General features: G+C 43.0%; 1 protein-coding gene across 2 annotated transcripts in view; it reads right to left on the reverse strand.

Annotated features, from left to right (window-relative positions):
• Positions 1–19,809, reverse strand: part of arhgap39 (Rho GTPase activating protein 39) — a 610,426-nt gene that overhangs the window by 112,023 nt on the left and 478,594 nt on the right. For both annotated transcript variants that reach the window (XM_073055077.1, XM_073055078.1), the window contains one exon: positions 2,372–2,445. In XM_073055077.1, the coding sequence (XP_072911178.1) occupies positions 2,372–2,445 (74 nt within the window). The remainder of the gene's footprint in view (positions 1–2,371; positions 2,446–19,809) is intronic.

Here is a 19,809-nt window from a genome sequence, read left to right on the forward strand (position 1 = left end):
CCTGATCTGCCAAATGGTGCCAGTCCCCTGCTGTGCATAGTGAACTCACACTCTTCAAAGACCTCTCTTCAGAGGCCTCACTTGTCTGGGTTGACTGCACACTATCTGTAAACTATGCAACACACACAAAATGCTGGTGGAACACAGCAGGTCAGGCAGCATCTATAGGGAGAAGCGCTGTCGACGTTTTGGGCCGAGACCCTTCGTCAGGACTCTGTAAACTATCCTTGCCTGGAAATGACCTTAATCCTTATCTTGCTAAAATTTTCACACCACCACTCAAACCAATTTACAATTTTACTCAAGCTATTGTGCAGAAAGGAAACCTGACTCATAAAGCATGTTAATTTATTATTAAAGTGCTGATGCACCATCAATAACTCTCCGAGACGTGAGGCGAGATATAGGCTTTTATTGGCTGGAAGAAAGAACAAGCAGCAATTGACCACCACACTACATCCTGGAGACTGAGGCCGGGGCTGTGTCTCCAATCGCCTTTATACCGGGGTCCGTGGGAAGAGCCACAGGAGCAGTCAGCAGGGGGGGGGCGTGTCCAGACAGGTATATGTAGTTCACCACAAGTACGTATATGTCACCATATACAACCCTGAGATTCAGTTTTTGCAGGCATGCTCAATATAAATAGAATAATAACCATAATAGAATCAATGAAAGACCGCACCATCAATCTTGGTGTTCAAGCAGTGTTAAAAAGACAACAAACTGTGCAAATACAAAAATAATGATAATAATGATAAATAAGCTACACATATTGAGAATATGAGATGAAAAATCATTAAAATGGGAACAGTTTAGTGATGGGGTGAGTGAAGTTATCCCCTTTGGTTCAAGAGCCTGATGACTGAGGGTAGTAACCGTTCCTGAACATTGTGGTGTGAGCTGTAGGGCTGCTGTACCTACTTTCTATCGGCAGCAGCAAGAAGAGAGCATGACCTGGGTGGTGGAGGTCACTGATGATGGAAGCTGCTTTCCTGCAACAGCGTTTCATGGAGATGTGCTTGATAGTGGGGAGGGTTTTACTAGTGATGATTGGGCCATATCCATGAATTTTAGTAGGATTTTCTCTTCAAGGGCATTGGTGTTTTCATACCAGGCTGTGATGCAGCCAGTCAATATATGTACAGATCAGGATTAGTAAATTATACATTTCACTGCATGTTTGTTTTGATGTACGTGTCAAATAAAGCTAATCTTTAATCTTTAATGTTTATAAGGATAGGACTGACTCACATTTGGAAACGTTCTATGGTTGAGCGAGCTGGAACTTTTCTTTTTGGAGTGAGGAGGATGAGAAATGACTTGGTAGAGGTGTGGAAGAGGATAAGAGGCATAGAGTGAACAGCTAGTCCCCTTTAACCAAAACTGAAATGGCTAATACAAGGGGGCATAATTTTAAGCTGTTTGGAGGAAAGTATAGGGGTGATGTCAAAGGTAGGTTTTTTACAGAGTGTGGATGTCAGGGGTGGTGGTAGAGGCAGATGCATTAGGGACATTTAAGAGACTCTTAGGGACACGTGAAAGAATAGCAGAGGGCTATGTAGTAGGAAAAGTTTAGATTGAGTTTGGAATAGGTTAAAGGGTTGCCAAAAGGCCTATACTGGGCAGTAGTGTTCTATGTTCTATGGACTTAATAGAGATAGTGGCCATGGCTCTGTACAGGATATGTCATGCCTTAAAAATTTGATTGAGTTTATTGAGAAGGCAGCAATAATCACAGATGATGGTAAAGTAGTGGATGCTGGTAGGCTGACCCAGATTAAAGCTCACAAAATCCACAGAGATTGGATTCAGAATTGATTTGGCAGTAGAATACAGGGGCAATAGTGGAGGTGCATCATTCTGACAGGAGGTCTGGGACCAGTGGTGATCAGTGCTGGACCTCTGCTGTTTGAGATATACCTTATATAAATGACTTGAAGTATACAGTAAATGGCAAAACCCTCAGGAATATTGATGGATATTGGGATCTTGGAGTGTAAATCTATAGTTCTCTGTAAGTGTCAACACAGGTAAATAGGTTGGTAAAGAAGCCGCATTATACACCTTCATCTGTCAGGATGCTGAGTATAAAAGTCGGGAAGTCATGTTGAGGTTATATAAAACTGAAAGTTCTTGTGATGTACTGTTCTATGTTCAGACTGAAGAGCAGAATCCCTTGCTCAAATTGCCATCAAAGTGATCACCTCCTGGACATTAACCAACACGTCTCCCATGTAGTGAGGGCCCTTTCAAACCTTTGGCAGTTTTGACCTCCCATAGATACAACAAAAAAACCAACAAAACAAGTCTACATGTCCATTTTAATACAGTACAATGCATATCAGGAAAGAGAATAAGGAAACACATTTACCTTCTTTGCTCCAGTCAGAGCTGATTTCTGTAGCTTTCGGTAGCAGTATTTGGCATATGTGCTGATAGCAACACCTACCAAAAAAAAACAGGAAACCATTAGACATGAAAATTGATGTTAGATTTAATGAGGAGAATAAACAGGTGCATGTGTGTTGTACCCATATGAGCATAGTGAGCACATCTAGATGGAGCATTTATCATCAGGGATCCCCACCACCCAGGCCATGCTCTTTTCTCACTGCTGTCATCAGGAAGGAGGTACAGGAGCCTCAGAACTTGCAGCACCAGGTTCAGGAACAGTTATTACCACTCAACCATCAGGTTCTTAAGTCAAAGGTGATGACTTCACTCAGCTTCACTCGTCCCATCACTGAACTGTTCCCACTTTCAAGGACTCTTCATCTCTTGTTCTCAATATTTATTGTTTATTCATTATTATTTCTTCTTTTTCTTTTGTATTTGCACAGGTTGTTGTCTTCTGCACTTTGGTTGACTGTCCTTCCTATTGGGTGCAGACTTCTATTAATTCTATTATGGTTCTTGGATTAACTAAGTATTCCCACAAGAAAATAATCTTAGGGTTGTACATCTATGTACTTCGATAATAAATTTACTTTGAACTTTAAACTTTGACTACTTTTGCTAAAAGATTGCTGATTTCTGTACAACTATTGGCTGGTTTAACATTCATAAGCGATCTGCATCAGGCTCGACAAAGCTGGATCAATAGACACCCTGCACCAGAAGCAAAGCCTAAATCTATGCACTGTGGTACTCCAGGACCTCGGCATCACCTGCCATTGGAGTAGGCTCATTAGACAGCAGATGACGTAGTTAGATAGAAACTTTAGGGGAGGTGAGCTATTGGGAGCCTCTGATAGACTCCTGGCTCCCTACAGCTACTGGAGAAAGGATGATTCTGGGAGTGGACTAGCAGGAAGAATACCTTATAATCTGCTCCAGAATGGTGGACTACACATTTCCCTCCACAGATGCTGCCTCAACCACTGACTATAAGACAATAACACCAGAAGACATAGGAAAAGAACTGGGCCATTTGGCCGATTGAGTCTTGAGTCTGCTTTGTCACTTCATCATGGGTGGTCCATTTCCCTCTTAACCTCATCCTCCTGTTTTCTCCCCATAACCTTTCAAGCCCTGACTAATCAAGAACCTATCTCTGCCCTGAATGCACCCAATGATTTGGCCTCCACATCAGTCTGTGGCAATGAATTCCACAGATTTACCACCTCTGGCTAAAGAAATTCCTCCTCATCTCTGTTCTAAATAGACACCCCTCTCTTTTGAGGCTGTGCCCTCTGATCTTAGCCTCCCCCACCAAAGGAAACATCCTCTTCACACCCACTCTATCTAGGCCTTTCAGCATTTGAGCATCTGCAGTGTCATTGTGTGCTTCTCCTGATTTGTAGCATTTGCATCTCTTGCATCTCCAGTAATAGCCACTCTCTTTCTCTCCTGCCTTTCTACTCCATTGATTACACATCTTTTTCCTCTTTTGAACCTAAATTCTTCATCCTATCCTAGCTTGCCCCACTACAAGTTCCAGTGGAAACATTGAGTCAGAAAACCTTAGAACATATAACATTACAGCACAGTACAAGCCCTTCAGCCCATAATATTGTGATGACCTTTTAACCTACTCCAAGATCAGTCTAACCATTCCCTCCCACAGTCCTCCATGTGCATATCTAAGAGTTTCTTTACTGCCCCTAATGTATCTGCCTTTATCAACCCTTCAGGCAGGGCTTCCCATGCACTCACCATTCTCTGTGTAAAACAACTTACCTCCAACACCACACCCTCCCATACTTTCATCCAATTACCTTAAAATTATGCCCCTTCATATTAGCCATTAGCCTGGGAAAAAGTCTCTGATTATTCACTCTATCTATGCCTCTTATCATCTTGTCACCTCTATCAAGTTGCCTTTCACCTCCTTTGCTGCAAAGAGAAAAGCCTAGATCCTCATAAGACATGCTCTCTAATCCAGGCAGCATCCTGGTAAATCTCCTCTGCATCCTCTCTACAGCTTTCACATCCTTCCTATCATGAGGTGACCAGGTCTGAATGCAATATTTCAAGTGTGGTCTAACCAACGTTTTTGTAGAGCTGCAATATTATCACATGCTTATTGAACTCAATCCTCCAACTGACCAAGGCCAATACAGCATGCACCTTCTTAACCTTCCTATCCACATGTGTTGAAATACAGGTTATAATTTCCCCCCTCCTCAGGTTGATGCTTTCAAGTAGTACTGGAGAAACTGACTTTTAGATGTAAGATTCAAACTTGTTATTTCTTCAGAAGGAGCAACAAGCTTTCTCTCAAAAAGAAACATAGGTGAGTCGCCACACTTCTGGCACCAACATAGCGAGCCCACTATTTACTAGCACTACCTCGTAAGTTGTTGAAATGTGGAGGAAACCAGAGCACCCAGAACATACAAAATCCTTACAGACGGGTGGGAACTGAACCCTAATTTTACAGCTGGTGCTGCGACCATGCTGCCCTGTGTCAAGCAGCTGGATACATTAATGCAAATTGTTTTGTTACTTGTAATGAAATCAAAACTTATTACATTGTTCTCAGAAGCTAAGCTAACACCCTGGCTATTGTCCAACTTCCTTTCTCTTTCCATGGCAATTTGGGTTATACTGGTAAATTTGGTAAACTGTTTTATTACTGTCATATTTACCAATGTACTGTGATGAAGTTTGCTTTGTATGCCAACCATATAGACCATTTTATTACAATGGTACATCGAGGTATTTATTTATTTATTTTTGTTTACAGATACAGTGTGGAACATCCCTTCTGACCCATTGAGCCATACTGCCCAGCAACTCACCTATTTAACCCTAGCCCAATCACAATGACCAATTAACCTATTAACCGGCACGTCTTTGGAACTTGGGAGGAAACCAGAGCACCCAGAGGAAACCCACACACTCAAAAAATGCAGAATAAATAAGTGGGCTAGATCATAGAGGGCTAGTCTTGATAAAGGGTCTTGGCCCAGAATGTCAACTGTTTATTCCTTTCCATAGATGCTGCCTAACCTGCTGAGATCCTCCAGTAGCTCATTCAAACCTATCGAATGTTGAAAAGCCTTGGTAGAGTGGACGTGGAAAGGGTGCATCTTTTGGTGAGGGAGCCTAAGACCAGAGGACCCACCCTCAGAATTTAGAATGGAAATGAGGAGGAATTTCTTTCGCTCGAGTGGTGAATCTGTGGAATTCTTTGACACAGGTGGCTGTGGAGGTTAAGTTGTTGTCTATATTTAAGGCACAGGTTGATTAGTCAGGGCATGAAAGGTTATGAAAGTGGGAGATTGGGGCTGAGAGGGAAATGGATCAGCCATGGTGAAATGGCGGAGCCTAATTCTACTTTTCTATTTATGGTCTTATTTTGTATGTGTTACAGAGGGCTGGATCATCTCACTTAAGATGTTATCTGTAGAATTATAAACATCGGGATTATGCGTGCTTACAGTTCCAGTTGTGATAAAGACAGAACAGGGCAGACATATAAACAAGGTCCATCTGCTACAACACCAGCAAACAGTGTTCAAGGAACGATTCTGAAGGTCAGTGCTGGTTCAATCTTCGTAGCAGAGACTGGGTGAGTTTCTGCTTTATAGGGACATTAGTGTGACATCAAAGTGACTGTGCCAGATATGGATGAATAGTGACTTCCATTAATAGCAACTGGAGCACTCTCTATCAGACTGCTTCACTGGACGCGTCACATTCATTTACAGTTCAACCCTCTCCCATTCCCAGCATACTACATCAGTACATTGCTGAACAAAGGTGTCAGACTCTCATAATGATGGCATTCCTTCAGGTCCCTCGGAAAAACTCCTGTGGCTGCCCAGTTTGAAACCGGCCTTAAGCTGGTTCCTTTGTGAGATAGTTTTCTATTTATCCAGCACTGGACTAATGGCACTCAGAATACTTATGTTCCAAGATGCCTTCCAGTGAGGATTTAGGGTGGGAGCAGAGCATCAACAAAGCTCCACATTTCAAACAGAAGAAGAAACCAGATTAAAGAGCTTCTGTTCAACTGAAATGTGACCATAAGACAAAGCAGAAGACTTTGACCCATTGAGTCTGCTCTGCCAATTCATCATAGCTGATCTATTTTCCCTCTCAACCCCATTTGGCTGCCTTCTCCCCGTAACATTTGATGCCCTGACTAATCAAAAACCTATCAAACTCTGCTTTAAAAATACCCAATGACTTTGCCTCCACTGCCATCTGTGGCAATGAATTCCATAGATTTACTACCCTCTGGCCAAAGAAATTTCTCCCATTCTCTGTTCTAAAGGGATAATAGACAATAAACAGTAGACAGTAGGTGTAGGAGTAGGCCATTTGGCCCTTCTAGCCGGCACCGCCATTCACTGTGATCATGGCTGATCATACACAATCAGTACCCCGTTCCTGCCCTCTCCCCAAATCCCTTGACCCCGCTATCTATAAGAGCTCCATCTAACTCTCTCTTGAAAGAGTTCCACCAGCTTTTTGTGTGTATTGTAGTTCCCTTAATAATCTTATATGTTTCAATCAGATCCCCTCTCATCCTTCTAAATTCCAGTGTATACAAGCCCAGTCGCTCCAATCTTTCAATATATGACAGTCCCGCCATTCCGGGAATTAACCTTGTGAACCTATGCTGCACTCCCTCAATAGCAAGAATGTCCTTCCTCAAATTTGGAGACCAAAACTGCACACAATACTCCAGGTGGGGTCTCACCAGGGCCCTGTATAGCTGCAGAAGGACCTCTTTACTCCTATACTCAATTGAAGGTGCCCTCTGGTCCTAGACTCCATCACTATAGAAAACATCTGAGTACAGGTCCACAGCCATTAAATGCTCCTCATATGTTAACTCTTTCATTCCCAGGATAATTCTTGTGACCCTCCTCTGGGCCTCTTCAATGCCAGCACATCCTTTCTGAGAAAAAGGCCCCAAACTGCTTACAATACTCCAAATGGGGTCTGGCCTATTGGTTCTAAAGCCTCTGCAATACAACTCTGCTTTTATATTCTAGTCCTCTCAAAATGAATGCTGATATTGACTAATAAATGGCACAGTATACTGGCAGAGGAAGAAGCTATGTAATCATTTCCTGGATGAACATACGGAATAGATGCGCGAAGCATACAAACAGCCTAAATGGTCAATCAGGCCTTAACTCCATGTTCCTATCCTCTTATCTTTCAATAACTTGAGAGTTTAATACACCCATTGGTCTTTCCCCTGAATCTGTGATGAAGACGCAACAGGGAACTTCCACAACAAGGTCCACGTCAACTACAACAGCGGCAACTAACATTAAATGGCACTCTTGGATGGAAGGTTCCAAAAGATGAACAACCTCTGCATAGCTGTGGGCAGCACGGTAGTGTAGTGGTTAGCTCAATGCTTTACTGTACAAGTGATCCGGGTTCAATTCCATCACTGTCTGTAAGGAGTTTGTACGTTCTCCCTGTGACCGCATGGGTTTCCTCCAGGTGCTCCGGTTTCCTCCCACAGTCCAAAGACATATTGAAAGGTAGATTAATTGGCCATTGTAAATTGTCCTGTGATTAGGCTAGGGTTAAATCAGGGGTTGCTGGGACAGAATGACCTATTCTGTACTGTATCTCAATTAATAAATAAAAAAAACTTAAATAATTTTTTCCCCTCATCTTAACCCAAGTGGATGAGACTCGTTAGCTTCAGACACACAGCCTCTTGGCAACTACCCTCTCAAATCCTGTCCAAATCTTCCAAGTCTCAGTGAAGGAATCTTGCATTCTACCAGACTCCAGTGAGTATGGGTCAATGTTACTTAATGCAACAATCCCATCATCCCACAAATTATGTCCTCCAGATGTGGTTGGATATGCCACATCTGGAGTATTACATTCAATTCTGGTTGCCCTGTTGTAGGAAGGATGCACAGATGGTGCAGAAAAGATTCACCAGGACTCTGCTTGCATTGGAGGGCAGGCACTATAAGGAGAGTTTGTTTTTTTCTGGAGAGATAAAAGCTGAAGGAGAGACCTCACAGGTTTAAAAATAATGAGAGACATAGATAGAGTTGACAGTTCTACCCCTCCCCTCACCACCAGGTCAGAACGTCGAATACCAGAGAACATGCATCTAAACTGGGGGGGGGGGGGGAGTTCAAAAAAGATGTGTGGGGCAAGATTTTATACAGAGAGTGGTGGTGCCTCAAATGCACTGAATAGAGTATCAATGAAGGTAGATACAATAAAAACTTTTAAGAGGATCTTAAATAAGCCCATAAGGCTATAAGACATAGAAGCAGAATTAGGCCATCTGGCCCATTGAGTCTGATCCACCATTCAATCATTGCTGACCCTTTTTTTACCCCCCTCAGCCCAACCACCTGGCCTTCTCCCCATAATCTCTGATGCTGTGGCCAATCAAGAATCTATCCATTTCTGCCTTAAATACACCCAACAACATGGCCTCCACAGCTGCCTGTGATAACAAATTCACCACCCTCTGGCTAAAGAAATTTCTCCACATCTGTTTTTAAATGGACACCCCTCTATCCTGAGGCTGTGCCCTCTTGTCCTAGACCCCCTCCCCCAGCATAGGAAACATCCTTTCCACATCTACTCTGTCTAGACCTTTCAACTTTTGAAAGGTTTCAATGAGATCCCCCCCTCATCCTTCCAAATTCCAGTGAGTACAGACCCTATGCTGGTCTTGCGGCCCATAAATGTGCCTGCAGAGACTAAACTCTCAGCACAGTCAACATCGAGATCGATGGACAGCCAAAGGAGTACAGACCCAGAGCTATCAAACATTCTTCATATGATAACCCTTTCATTCCCAGAACCATCTCTGGACCTTCTCCAATGTCTGCACAACATTTCTAAGATAAGGAACCCAAACCTGTTCACAATACTCAAGGTGATGCCTCACCAGTACCTTATAAAGCCTCAGCATCACATCCCTGTTTTTATATTCTAAACCTCTTGAAATGAATGCTAACATTGCATTTGCCTCCCTCACCACTGTCTCTACCTGCAAATTAACCTTTAGGATGTTCTGCACAGGGACCCCCAAATTTCTTTGCTTCTCAGATTTTTGGATTTTCTCCCCATTTAGAAAATAGTCCACACGTTTATTTCTACTGCCAAAGTGCATGACCATGCATTTTCCAACACTGTATTTCATTTGCCACTTTCTTACCTATTTTCCTATTCTGTCTATGTCCTTCTGCAGCCTTCCTGCTTTCTCATCACAATCGCCCCTCCACCAATCTTCGTATCATCTGCAAACTTGACAACAAAGCCATCTATTCCATCATCTAAGTTATTGAACTACAGCATAAAAAGAGGTGGTTCCAACACCGACACCTGCGGAACACCACTAGTCACTGGCAGCCAACCAGAAAAGGATCCTTTTATTCCCATTTCCTATAATACCTATAATATATGCCAGGTCACTCGTCTGAATGTTACTGGTACCATGTAACCCAGTACTACCTGTCACATGGTTGGGTGGTCGGCTTGCCTGGTGAGGAGGGTGACTGGACACCCTGCAGGACGAAAAACAAGACCTGTCAAAGGGCGGATGAACCCTCTCGTAGGGTCATGGCTATCTAGCAAACACGTGCTGTGAAATGTGAAAAGGGCATCCCTTGCATCGAAGCTTGGTCTGGCCATTCACTGCAACAGAACATCCCCCAGCTGTCTTGGATGCCATCATGCCGCTGGAAACGGGAGGGGATGTTGAGAGGGTGGGTCTGGACCTGTGCAACCCCCTACTCACCTAAAATCCATTCGCGCAGATGCTGTTCCTTTCTGAGGAGTGGGGTCATCCCACTAACTGACTGGAAGGAACCATCATCATCCTATGGGATGGATAGCCAGAAAGAGAGAGAGATAATACCATGGGCTCTTAGCTTGGTAGCAGCCTCATATGTGGCACCTTGTGACAGGCCTTCTGAAAGTCCAAATATTTATCACCCACTGTAAACCCTTTATCTATCCAATCTCCTCAAAGAATTCCAGCAGGCTCGTCAGGCAACATTTTCCCTTAAGGAAACCATGCTAACTTTGTTCTATCTTGTCCTGTGTCATCAAGCACACCGTAACCTCATCCTTAAAAACTGACTCCAACATCTCCCCAATCACTGAGGCCAGGCTAACTGGTCTATAATTTCCTTTCTGCTGCCTCCCTCCTTTCTTGAAGAGTGGAATGACATTTGCAATTTTACGTTCCTTCAGAACCATGCCAGAGTCCAATGATTCTTGAAAGAACATTATTAATACCTCCACAATTTCTACTGCTATCTCTTTCAGAAACCTAGGGTGCAGTCCATGTGACTTATGCATCTGGTCCCTCAACACCAGCTCCATCGCAAAGAAAGCCCAGCAGCGTCTCCACTTTCTGTGAAGGCTGAGGAAAGTCCATCTCCCAACCCCCATCCTCACCACATTCTACAGAGGTTGTATTGAGAGCATCCTGAGCAGCTGCATCACTGCCTGGTTCGGAAATTGCACCATCTTGGATCACAAGAGCCTGCAGCGGATAGTGAGGTCAGCTGAGAAGATCATCGGGGTCGCTCTTCCCGCCATTACAGACATTTACACCACACGCTGTATCCGCAAAGCAAACAGCATTATGAAGGACCCCACGCACCCCTCATACAAACTCTTCTCCCTCCTGCCATCTGGGAAAAGGCACTGAAGCATTTAGGCTCTCATGACCAGACTGTGTAACAGTTTCTTCCCCCAGGCCATCAGACTCCTCAATACCCAGAGTCTGGACTGACACCAACTTACTGCCCTCTACTGTGCCTATTGTCCTGTTTATTATTTACTGTAATGCCTGCATTGTTTTATGCACTTTATGTAGTCCTGAGTAGGTCTGCAGTCTAGTGTAGTTTTTTTGCGTTGTTTTACATAGTTCAGTGTAGTTTTTGTATTGTTTCATGTAACACTGGTCCTGAAAAATGTTGTCTTGTTCTTACTGTGTACTGTACCAGCAGTTATGGTCAAAATGACAATAAAAAGTGACTTGACTTGACTTTAGATATTTCAGCTTTTTGAGCACCTTCTCCCTTGTAATATTAACTACATTCACTTCTCTTTCTTCACACCCTTCAACACCTGGCACATTGCTAGTATCTTCTTGTTAAAATCTCCCATGACTATCATAACATTTCCCTTTTCTATTTCCCATCGTAATCAGTAGTCCACATTCCAGCTACTGTTGGGAGGCCTGTATGTAACTGCAATCAAAGTCCTTTTATCCTTGCAATTTTCTAACCCATCCCACAAGGATTCAGCATTTTCCTATTCTATGTCATATCTTCCTGCTGATTTGATGCCATTCTTTGCCAGCAGAGCCACACCAACCCTTCTGCTTACCTTCCTATCCCTCCAGTACAATGTTAACCTCGGACATACAGCTCCCAACTACAACCACCCTTCAGCCACGATTCAGTGATGACCACGTCATACCTGACAATCTGTAAAAGTTCAACAAGATCATCCTCCTTATTTCTTGTGAGTGTTGTATTTGCTACCTTCTTGATTCTGCATCCTTAATACACTGATACTCACCCTGCTGTCTGCAATTTTGTCCTCTCATCTGCCTGCCCTTCCTGACAGTCTGACTGCACGCCAAATTTGTTTTTTTACCATCTGCCTGTCCTGAGTCCCTTTACTCCAGTTCCCATCCCCCTGCCAAATTAGTTCAAACCTTCCCCAACAGCTCTAACAAACCTGCCCGCAAGAATATTGGTATCCCTTGGGTTTAGGTGCAATCTGTCTCTTTTGTACAGGTCATACCTCCCCAAGAAGAGATCCCAATGATCCAAGAATCAGAAACCCTGCCCCAGCACCAGCTTCTCAGCCACACATTTATCTGCCAAATCATCTTGTTTCCACCCTCACTGGTGCGTGGCACAGACAGCAATCGAAAAATTACTATCCTGGAGGTCCTGCTTCTCAGCTTTCTACCTTGCTCTCCAAAGTCTCTCTTCAGGACCTATAGCTTTTCCTTCCTATGTCACTGATACCATTAAGTACCAAAACATCTGGCTGCTCTCCTCCTTCCTCCAAAATGCTGTGGACATGATTTGAAACATCCCTGACCCTGGCACCTGGGAGGCAACATACCATCTGGATGTCCAGTTCCCATCCACAGAATCTCTTGTCTGTTCCCTCACTATTGAGCCCCCGATCGCTACTGCTCCCGTCTTCTCCCACTTCCCCTTCTACACCATTGTTCAGTGCAGGTAACCTGGTCTCCATGGCATTCACCTGGGAGGTCACCCTCCTCCCCCAACAACAGTATCCAAAACAGGATACTGCTTATTGAGGAAAATGGCTACAGGGGTGCTCTGTGCCAACTGCCTATCTGTCTTCCCATTTCTCCTCCTGACAGTCACCCAAATACCTGCCTCCTGCAACTTAGGGGTGACTATTTCCCAGTAACTCTGATCGATGATCTCCTCACTCTCCTGTACAAGCCGAAGGTCATCCAGCTGCTGCTCTAGAGCCCTATATGTGTGTGAATATGCAGATATGTGGACCATATACAGGCAGAAGAGATTGGGCTTCACACAACATTGTGGGCTGAAGGGCCTGTTTCTGTTCTAAATCAATGAATGTAATCTGTACTACCTCTCTGTCTACACAGAGCTCAAGGAGTACACTCAGCTCAATTGATTATTCAAATGGACTTCGTTTAATTAACATATATGTGGTAATATTTTGTTTTATCTGGTGTGTGATTATAAGTATTGTGTGCACCATAGTCCAGAGGAACATTGTTTCGTTTAGCTGTATGTATGTACGTACAGTCAGATGACAATAAACTTCAACTTGTGCTTTACCTGAAATTTTCAGCAATCTCATACCAGAATTCTTGACAATTATTTATTCATTTTTACAACAGATTCAGAACAGAAGTCAGCAGACATTGACTGGGTTTATGGAGGAGATTTTGTCTATTTAGAATTACGTGAATATACTTTGACTGACTGCTCTTAACAGAAGTGTAAGTGACAGGTGATGAGAACATTTGCTCTGGATTTGGAAATATGAAATTTGTCCATAACTTGGACGCCAAAATCTGTTGGAACTAAAAAGACTACTGGAGGAAGTCAGTGGGTCAGGCAGCATCTGTAATGGGAAGTGGACTTTTCCCTGTACAGATCCTACCTCATCTGCTGAGTTCTCCAGTAGAATGTTTTTTTGCTCCAGATTCCAGCTCTGCAGTCTTTGTATCTCCTGAAATTTATTCAGACTTTTGTGCCTAATCTATAGAAATGTAAGTCCAGATTTACCTACAAAGGTGCTGTAGATAATGTAGAATGTTGTTAAATGTACTGTAGGTTAAAACGGGACATTGAGCTGGCCTGAGAAGAAGCAGATGGAGTTTAAAATGGAAAAGTATGAAGTGATACACCTTGCAAGGTCGAAGTTGAAGCAGAATACAGGGTTAATGGCAGTATTATTAGTAGTGTGGAAGAACAGAGGGATCTTGAGGTCCACGTTCATAGCTTCCTCCGAGTTACTATGCAAGTTGATAGGGTTGTTAAGAATGCATACACTGTGTTACCAACTTCTTTAAAGCCTGTATGGATGAGCATGTGCCCACAAAGACTTACTGTACATTCCCAAACCAAAAGCCGTGGATGAACCAGGAGGTCCGTTGTCTGCTGAAGGCTAGATCTGTGGCATTCAAGTCTGGCAACCCAGGCCTGTACCAGAAAACCAGGTATGATTTGTGAAGGGCTATTTCAAGGGTGAAGAGACAATTTCAAACGAGATTGGAGGCAACATCAGATGCACAGCAACTCTGGCAGGGTCTGCAAGACATTACTTCCTACAAAGCGAAACTCAATAGTATGAATGGCAGCGATGCTTCACTACCAGATGAACTCAACGCCTTCTATGCATGCTTTGAAAGGGAGAACACACTACAGCTGTGAAGATCCCTGCTGCACCTGATGACCCTGTGATCTCCATCTCAGAGGCCAATGTTAGGCTGACTTTAAAGAGAGTGAACCCTTGCAAGGTGATGGAATAACTGGTAAGGCTCTGAAAACCTGTGCCAACCAACTACTGGGAGTATTCAAGGACATTTTCAACCTCTCACTGCTACGGGTGGAAGTTTCCACTTGCTTCAAAGAGGCAGCAATTATACTAGTGCCTAAGAAGAATAATATGGGCTGCCTTAATGACTATTGCCCGGTAGCACTCACATCTATAGTGATGAAATGCTTGGAGAGGTTGGTTATGACTAGACTGAACTCCTGCCTCAGCAAGGACCAGGACCCACTGCAATTTGCCTATCGCTACAATAGGTCAACGGCAGATGCAATCTCAATGGCTTTCCACATGGCTTTAGACCACCTGGACAACACAAACACCTATGTCAGGGTGTTCATCGACTATAGCTCAGCATTTAATACTATAATTCCCACAATCCCAATTGAGAAGATTCAGAACCTAGGCCTCTGGACCTCCCTCTGCAATTGGATCCTCGACTTCCTAACTGGAAGACCACAATCTGTGCGGATTGGTAATAACATATCCTCCTCGCTGAATATCAACACTGGCGCACCTCAGGGGTGTGTGCTTAGCCCACTGCTCTACTCTCTATATACACATGACTGTGTGGCTAGGCATAGTTCAAATACCACTTATAAATTTGCTGATGATACAACCATTGTTGGTAGAATCTCAGGTGGTGACGAGAGGGCATACAGGAGTGAGATATGCCAACTAGTGGAGTGGTGCCGCAGCAACAAACTGGCACTCAACATCAGTAAGATGAAAGAGCTGATTGTGGACTTCAGGAAGGGTAAGACGAAGGAACACATACCAATCTTCATAGAGGGATCAGAAGTGGAGAGAGTGAGCAGTTTCAAGCTCCTGGGTGTCAAGATCTCTGAGGATCTAACATGGTCCCAACATATCGATGTAGTTATAAAGAAGGCAAGACAGCGGCTATACTTTATTAGGAGTTTGAAGAAACTTGGCATATTAACAAATACACTCAAAAACTTCTATAGTTCCACCATGGAGAGCATCCTGACAAGTTGCATCACTGTCTGGTATGGAGGGGATACTGCACAGGACTGAAAGAAGCTGCAGAAGGTTGTAAATCTAGTCAGCTCTATCTTGGGTACTAGCCTACAAAGTACCCAGGACATCTTTAGGGAGTGGTGTCTCAGAAAGGCAGTGTCCATTAGTAAGGACCTCCAGCACCCAGGGCATGCCATTTTCTCACTGTTACTATCAGCTGGGAGGTACAGAAGCCTGAAGGCCCACACTCAGTGATTCAGGAACAGCTTCTTTCCCTCTGCCACCTGATTCCTAAATGGTCATTGAAGCTTTGGACACTGCCTCACTTTTTTTAAATATACAGTATTTCTGTTTTTGCCCATTAAAAAAAAAATCTATTCAATATACATAATTGATTTACTTGTTTATTTATTATTATTCTTTTTAAAATTTTATTTATTTATTTATTTCTCTGCTAGATTATGTATTGCATTGAACTGCTGCTGCTAAGTTAACAAATTTCATGTCAGACACCGGTGATAATAAACCTGATTCTGATTCTGTTGGCTTTCATTAGTCGAGGGATTGAGTTCAAGAGCCATGAGGTAATGTTCCAGTTCTGGTTAAACCACATTTGGAGTTTTGTGTTCAATTATAGGAAGGATGTGGAAGCTTCAGATAGGGTGCAGAAGAGATTTATCAGGATGCTGCCTGGATTAGAGAGCATGTCTTATGAAGAAAGTTTGAGTGAGCTCGGGCTGTTCTCTTTGGAGCGAAGGAGGAATGAAAGGTGAAGAAAGTGATAAGAGGCATGGAGAGAATGGACAGCCAGCACCTGCTTCAATGGCAGAAATGGCTAATATGAGAAGACAGTTCCTCCTATTTAAGGTAATTGGAAGAAAGTATAGGGATGTGAAAGGTAGGTTTTGTTTAGAGGGTGGTAGGCGTATGGATTACGCTGCCAGGGGTGGTGTTAGAGGCAAGTACATGAGAGACATTTGAGGGACTCTTTGACAGGCACATGAATGGTAGAATTCTAGAGGGATCTGTGGGAAGGTAGGGTTAGATTGATCTTAGTGTTCGTCAAAAGGTTAGCAAACACTGTGGGCCGAAAGGCCTTAGATCTTTCTTTATTTCTTCTGCCACACCCATTTGGACAGGAAGTCACGGCTCTCTGGGTTAATGAAATATTCTTTCTCACTTTTCCTGGAAAAGTATGTGCAAGACTAGCCAGGGGAAGCCAGGAAGACAGCAAAGTGAGAACAAAAAGCAAGGTGGTACAGTTGATGGATTGTGGAAAGGGTAGAGAAAAAATAAATATAGAATAACTTCTTGTCACATTGTAAATAAACAGATCTTTAAATACAGGAATGGTCTGGCAAACCAGCCTTTATTTCATACATTGCAAAGCAGGGAAAACAATCAGTGTTCTATCAGCTAGAGGACAGCTGTCATGACATGACCCTCTGTAGGTCCCAAAGCTGTCTCATCTAATACTCCACAACTTCATCGGATTAAGCAGACACTAAAAGGGTTGCTCCTTTTACCAGAATGGTCCATTTCTTGGAAAGGAGACAAAGATTGTATTCCACAGGGAAAGAGAAACAAGCTTGCTTTTATATTCCGACATTCAAAGCTGGTGCTTTCTTAAAGCCCAGACACGGTTTTGAAGTAGAAAATAGAGTGGATGTCTACACAGGAAGCTCCAAAAAATTCAACAAGATATTGAGTAAGTAATATTTTGGTTTAAGGCCTCATTGGAAGGTTAGCACTTTCTGTAATTTCTATATACCAATGTTCCTTCAGAATGCTGGTCTCGATTTTGCATTGACATTTCCAAAGTCACAGACTCACATAGCGTGGAAACAGGCTCTTCAGCCCAACTGCTCCATGCTGACCAACATGCCTGTCTAATGTAGCTCCATTTGACAGAAGTGACATGAACACACCACATTCTTAGGCTCGCATCCATTTACAGTGGTGCTAAAAAGTTTGTAAACCCTGCAGAATCTTCTCTATTTCTGCATAAATATGACCTAAAATTTGATCAGATCTTCACAAAAGTCCCAAAACTAGATAAAGAAAATCCAATTAAATAACACAAAACATATTAGAACCATAGAACATTACAGCACAGAAACAGGCCTTTTGGCCCTTCTTGGCTGTGCCGAACCATTTTTTCTGCCTGGTCCCACTGACCTGCACCTGGTCCATATCCCTCCATACCCCTCTCATCCATGTACCTGTCCAAGTTTTTCTTAAATGTTTAAAGTGAGACCGCATTTACTACTTCATCTGGCAGCTCATTCCACACTCCCACCACTCTCTGTGTGAAGAAGCAGCCCCCCCACTAATGTTCCCTTTAAACTTTTCCCCCTTCACCCTTAACCCATGTCCTCTGGTTTTTTTTCTCCCCTAGCCTCAGTGGAAAAAGCCTGCTTGCATTCACTCTATTTATACCCATCATAATTTTATATACCTCTATCAAATCTCCCCTCATTCTTCTACGCTCCAGGGAATAAAGTCCTAACCTATTCAACCTTTCTCTGTAACTCGGTTTCCCAAGTCCAGGCAACATCCTTGTAAACCTTCTCTGCACTCTTTCAACCTTATTAATATCCTTCCTGTAATGAGGTGACCAAAACTGCACACAATACTCCAGATTCAGCCTCACCAATGCCTTATACAACCTCACCATAACATTCCAACTCTTATACTCAATACTTTGATTTATTAAGGCCAATGTCCCAAAAGCTCTCTTTACGACCCTATCTACCTGTGACGCCACTTTTACTGCACTCCTCAATGCCCTACCATTTACCTTGTATGTTCTTCTTCCAAAGTGCAATACCTCACACTTGTCTGTATTAAAAACTCCATCTGCCATTTTTCAACCCATTTTTCCAGCTGGTCCAGATCCCTCTGCAAGCTTTGAAAACCTTCCTCACTGTCCACTACACCTCCAATCTTTGTATCATCAGCAAATTTGCTGATCCAATTTACCACATTATCATCCAGATCATTGATATAGATGACAAATAACAATGGACCCAGCACTGATCCCTGTGGCACACCACTAGTCACAGGCCTCCACTCAGAGAAGCAATCCTCCACTACCACTCTCTAGCTTCTCCCATTGAGCCAATGTTTAATCCAATTTACTACCTCACCATGAATACCTAGTGACTGAATCTTCCTAATTAACCTCCCATGCGGGACCTTGTCAAAGGCCTTATTGAACATTATACTTGTTCATTTATTTATTCAGAAAAATGATCCAATATTACATGTATTTGTTGGAAAAAGAATGTAAACCTCAGTGTTCAGTGTCAGTGTTCCAATCAATGAGATGAGATTGGAGGTGTGGGTTGTAGAGGTGCCCTGCCCTTTAAAAAGACAAGCAAAGTCAGGTTATTGACAGAGTTACTCTTCTGAAGAAAGATCTGTTTATGTGCACCATGCCTCGATCAAAACAACTTTCAGAGGACCTTAGAAGAAGAATTGTAGAGATGCATGAAACTGGAAAATGCTACAAAAGCATTTCGAAGGACCTGAGTGTTCATCAGTCAGAGAAACTGTCCACAAATGGAGGAAACTCAGTACCGTTGCTACTCTTCCCGGGATTGGGTATCCTGCAAAGATCACACCAAGAGCACAATGTGCAATGCTGAGGTAGGTGAAAAAGAATCCAAGGGTAACAGCAAAAGACCTGCAGAAATCTCTAGAACTTGCTATGTTCATGTGTTCACTAAAATAAAAGCACTGAACAAGAATGGTTTTCATGCAAGGAGACCACGGAGGAAAACCACTGCTCTTCAAAATAAAAACATTGCTGCAAATCTGAAGTTTGCAAAAAACCACCTGGATGTTCTACAACACTTCTGGGACAATGTTCTGTGGACAGATGAGACAAAAGTTGAACTTTTTGGCAGAAATGCATATTGCTATGTTTGGAGGGAAAAGGGCACATCATCCAAACTGAAAAGCATGGTAGAAGGGGCATCATGGTTTGGGGCTGCTTTGCCACCTCAGGGCCTGGACAGCTTGCAATTATTGAAGGAACAATGAACTCAAAATTGTATCAAGACATTTTACAGGATAGCAGTCTGTCACCTGAAGCTTAATAGAAGCTGGATAATGCAACAAGCCAATAATCCAAAAGACAAGAGTAAATCATCAACAGAATGGTTTTAAAAGAAGAAAATTCATATTTTGGATTGGCCGAGTCCAAGTCCTGACCTTAATCCTACAGAAACATTGTGGAAGGACATGAAGCAAGTAGTTCATGCAACATCCCACCGACATCCCAGAGTTGAAGCAATTTTGTAAGGAGGAATGGCCTAAAATTTCTCCAAACCA

This window comes from Hemitrygon akajei, chromosome 8 (genome assembly GCF_048418815.1).
Source record: "Hemitrygon akajei chromosome 8, sHemAka1.3, whole genome shotgun sequence".
In the NCBI taxonomy this organism is placed as follows: domain Eukaryota; kingdom Metazoa; phylum Chordata; class Chondrichthyes; order Myliobatiformes; family Dasyatidae; genus Hemitrygon; species Hemitrygon akajei.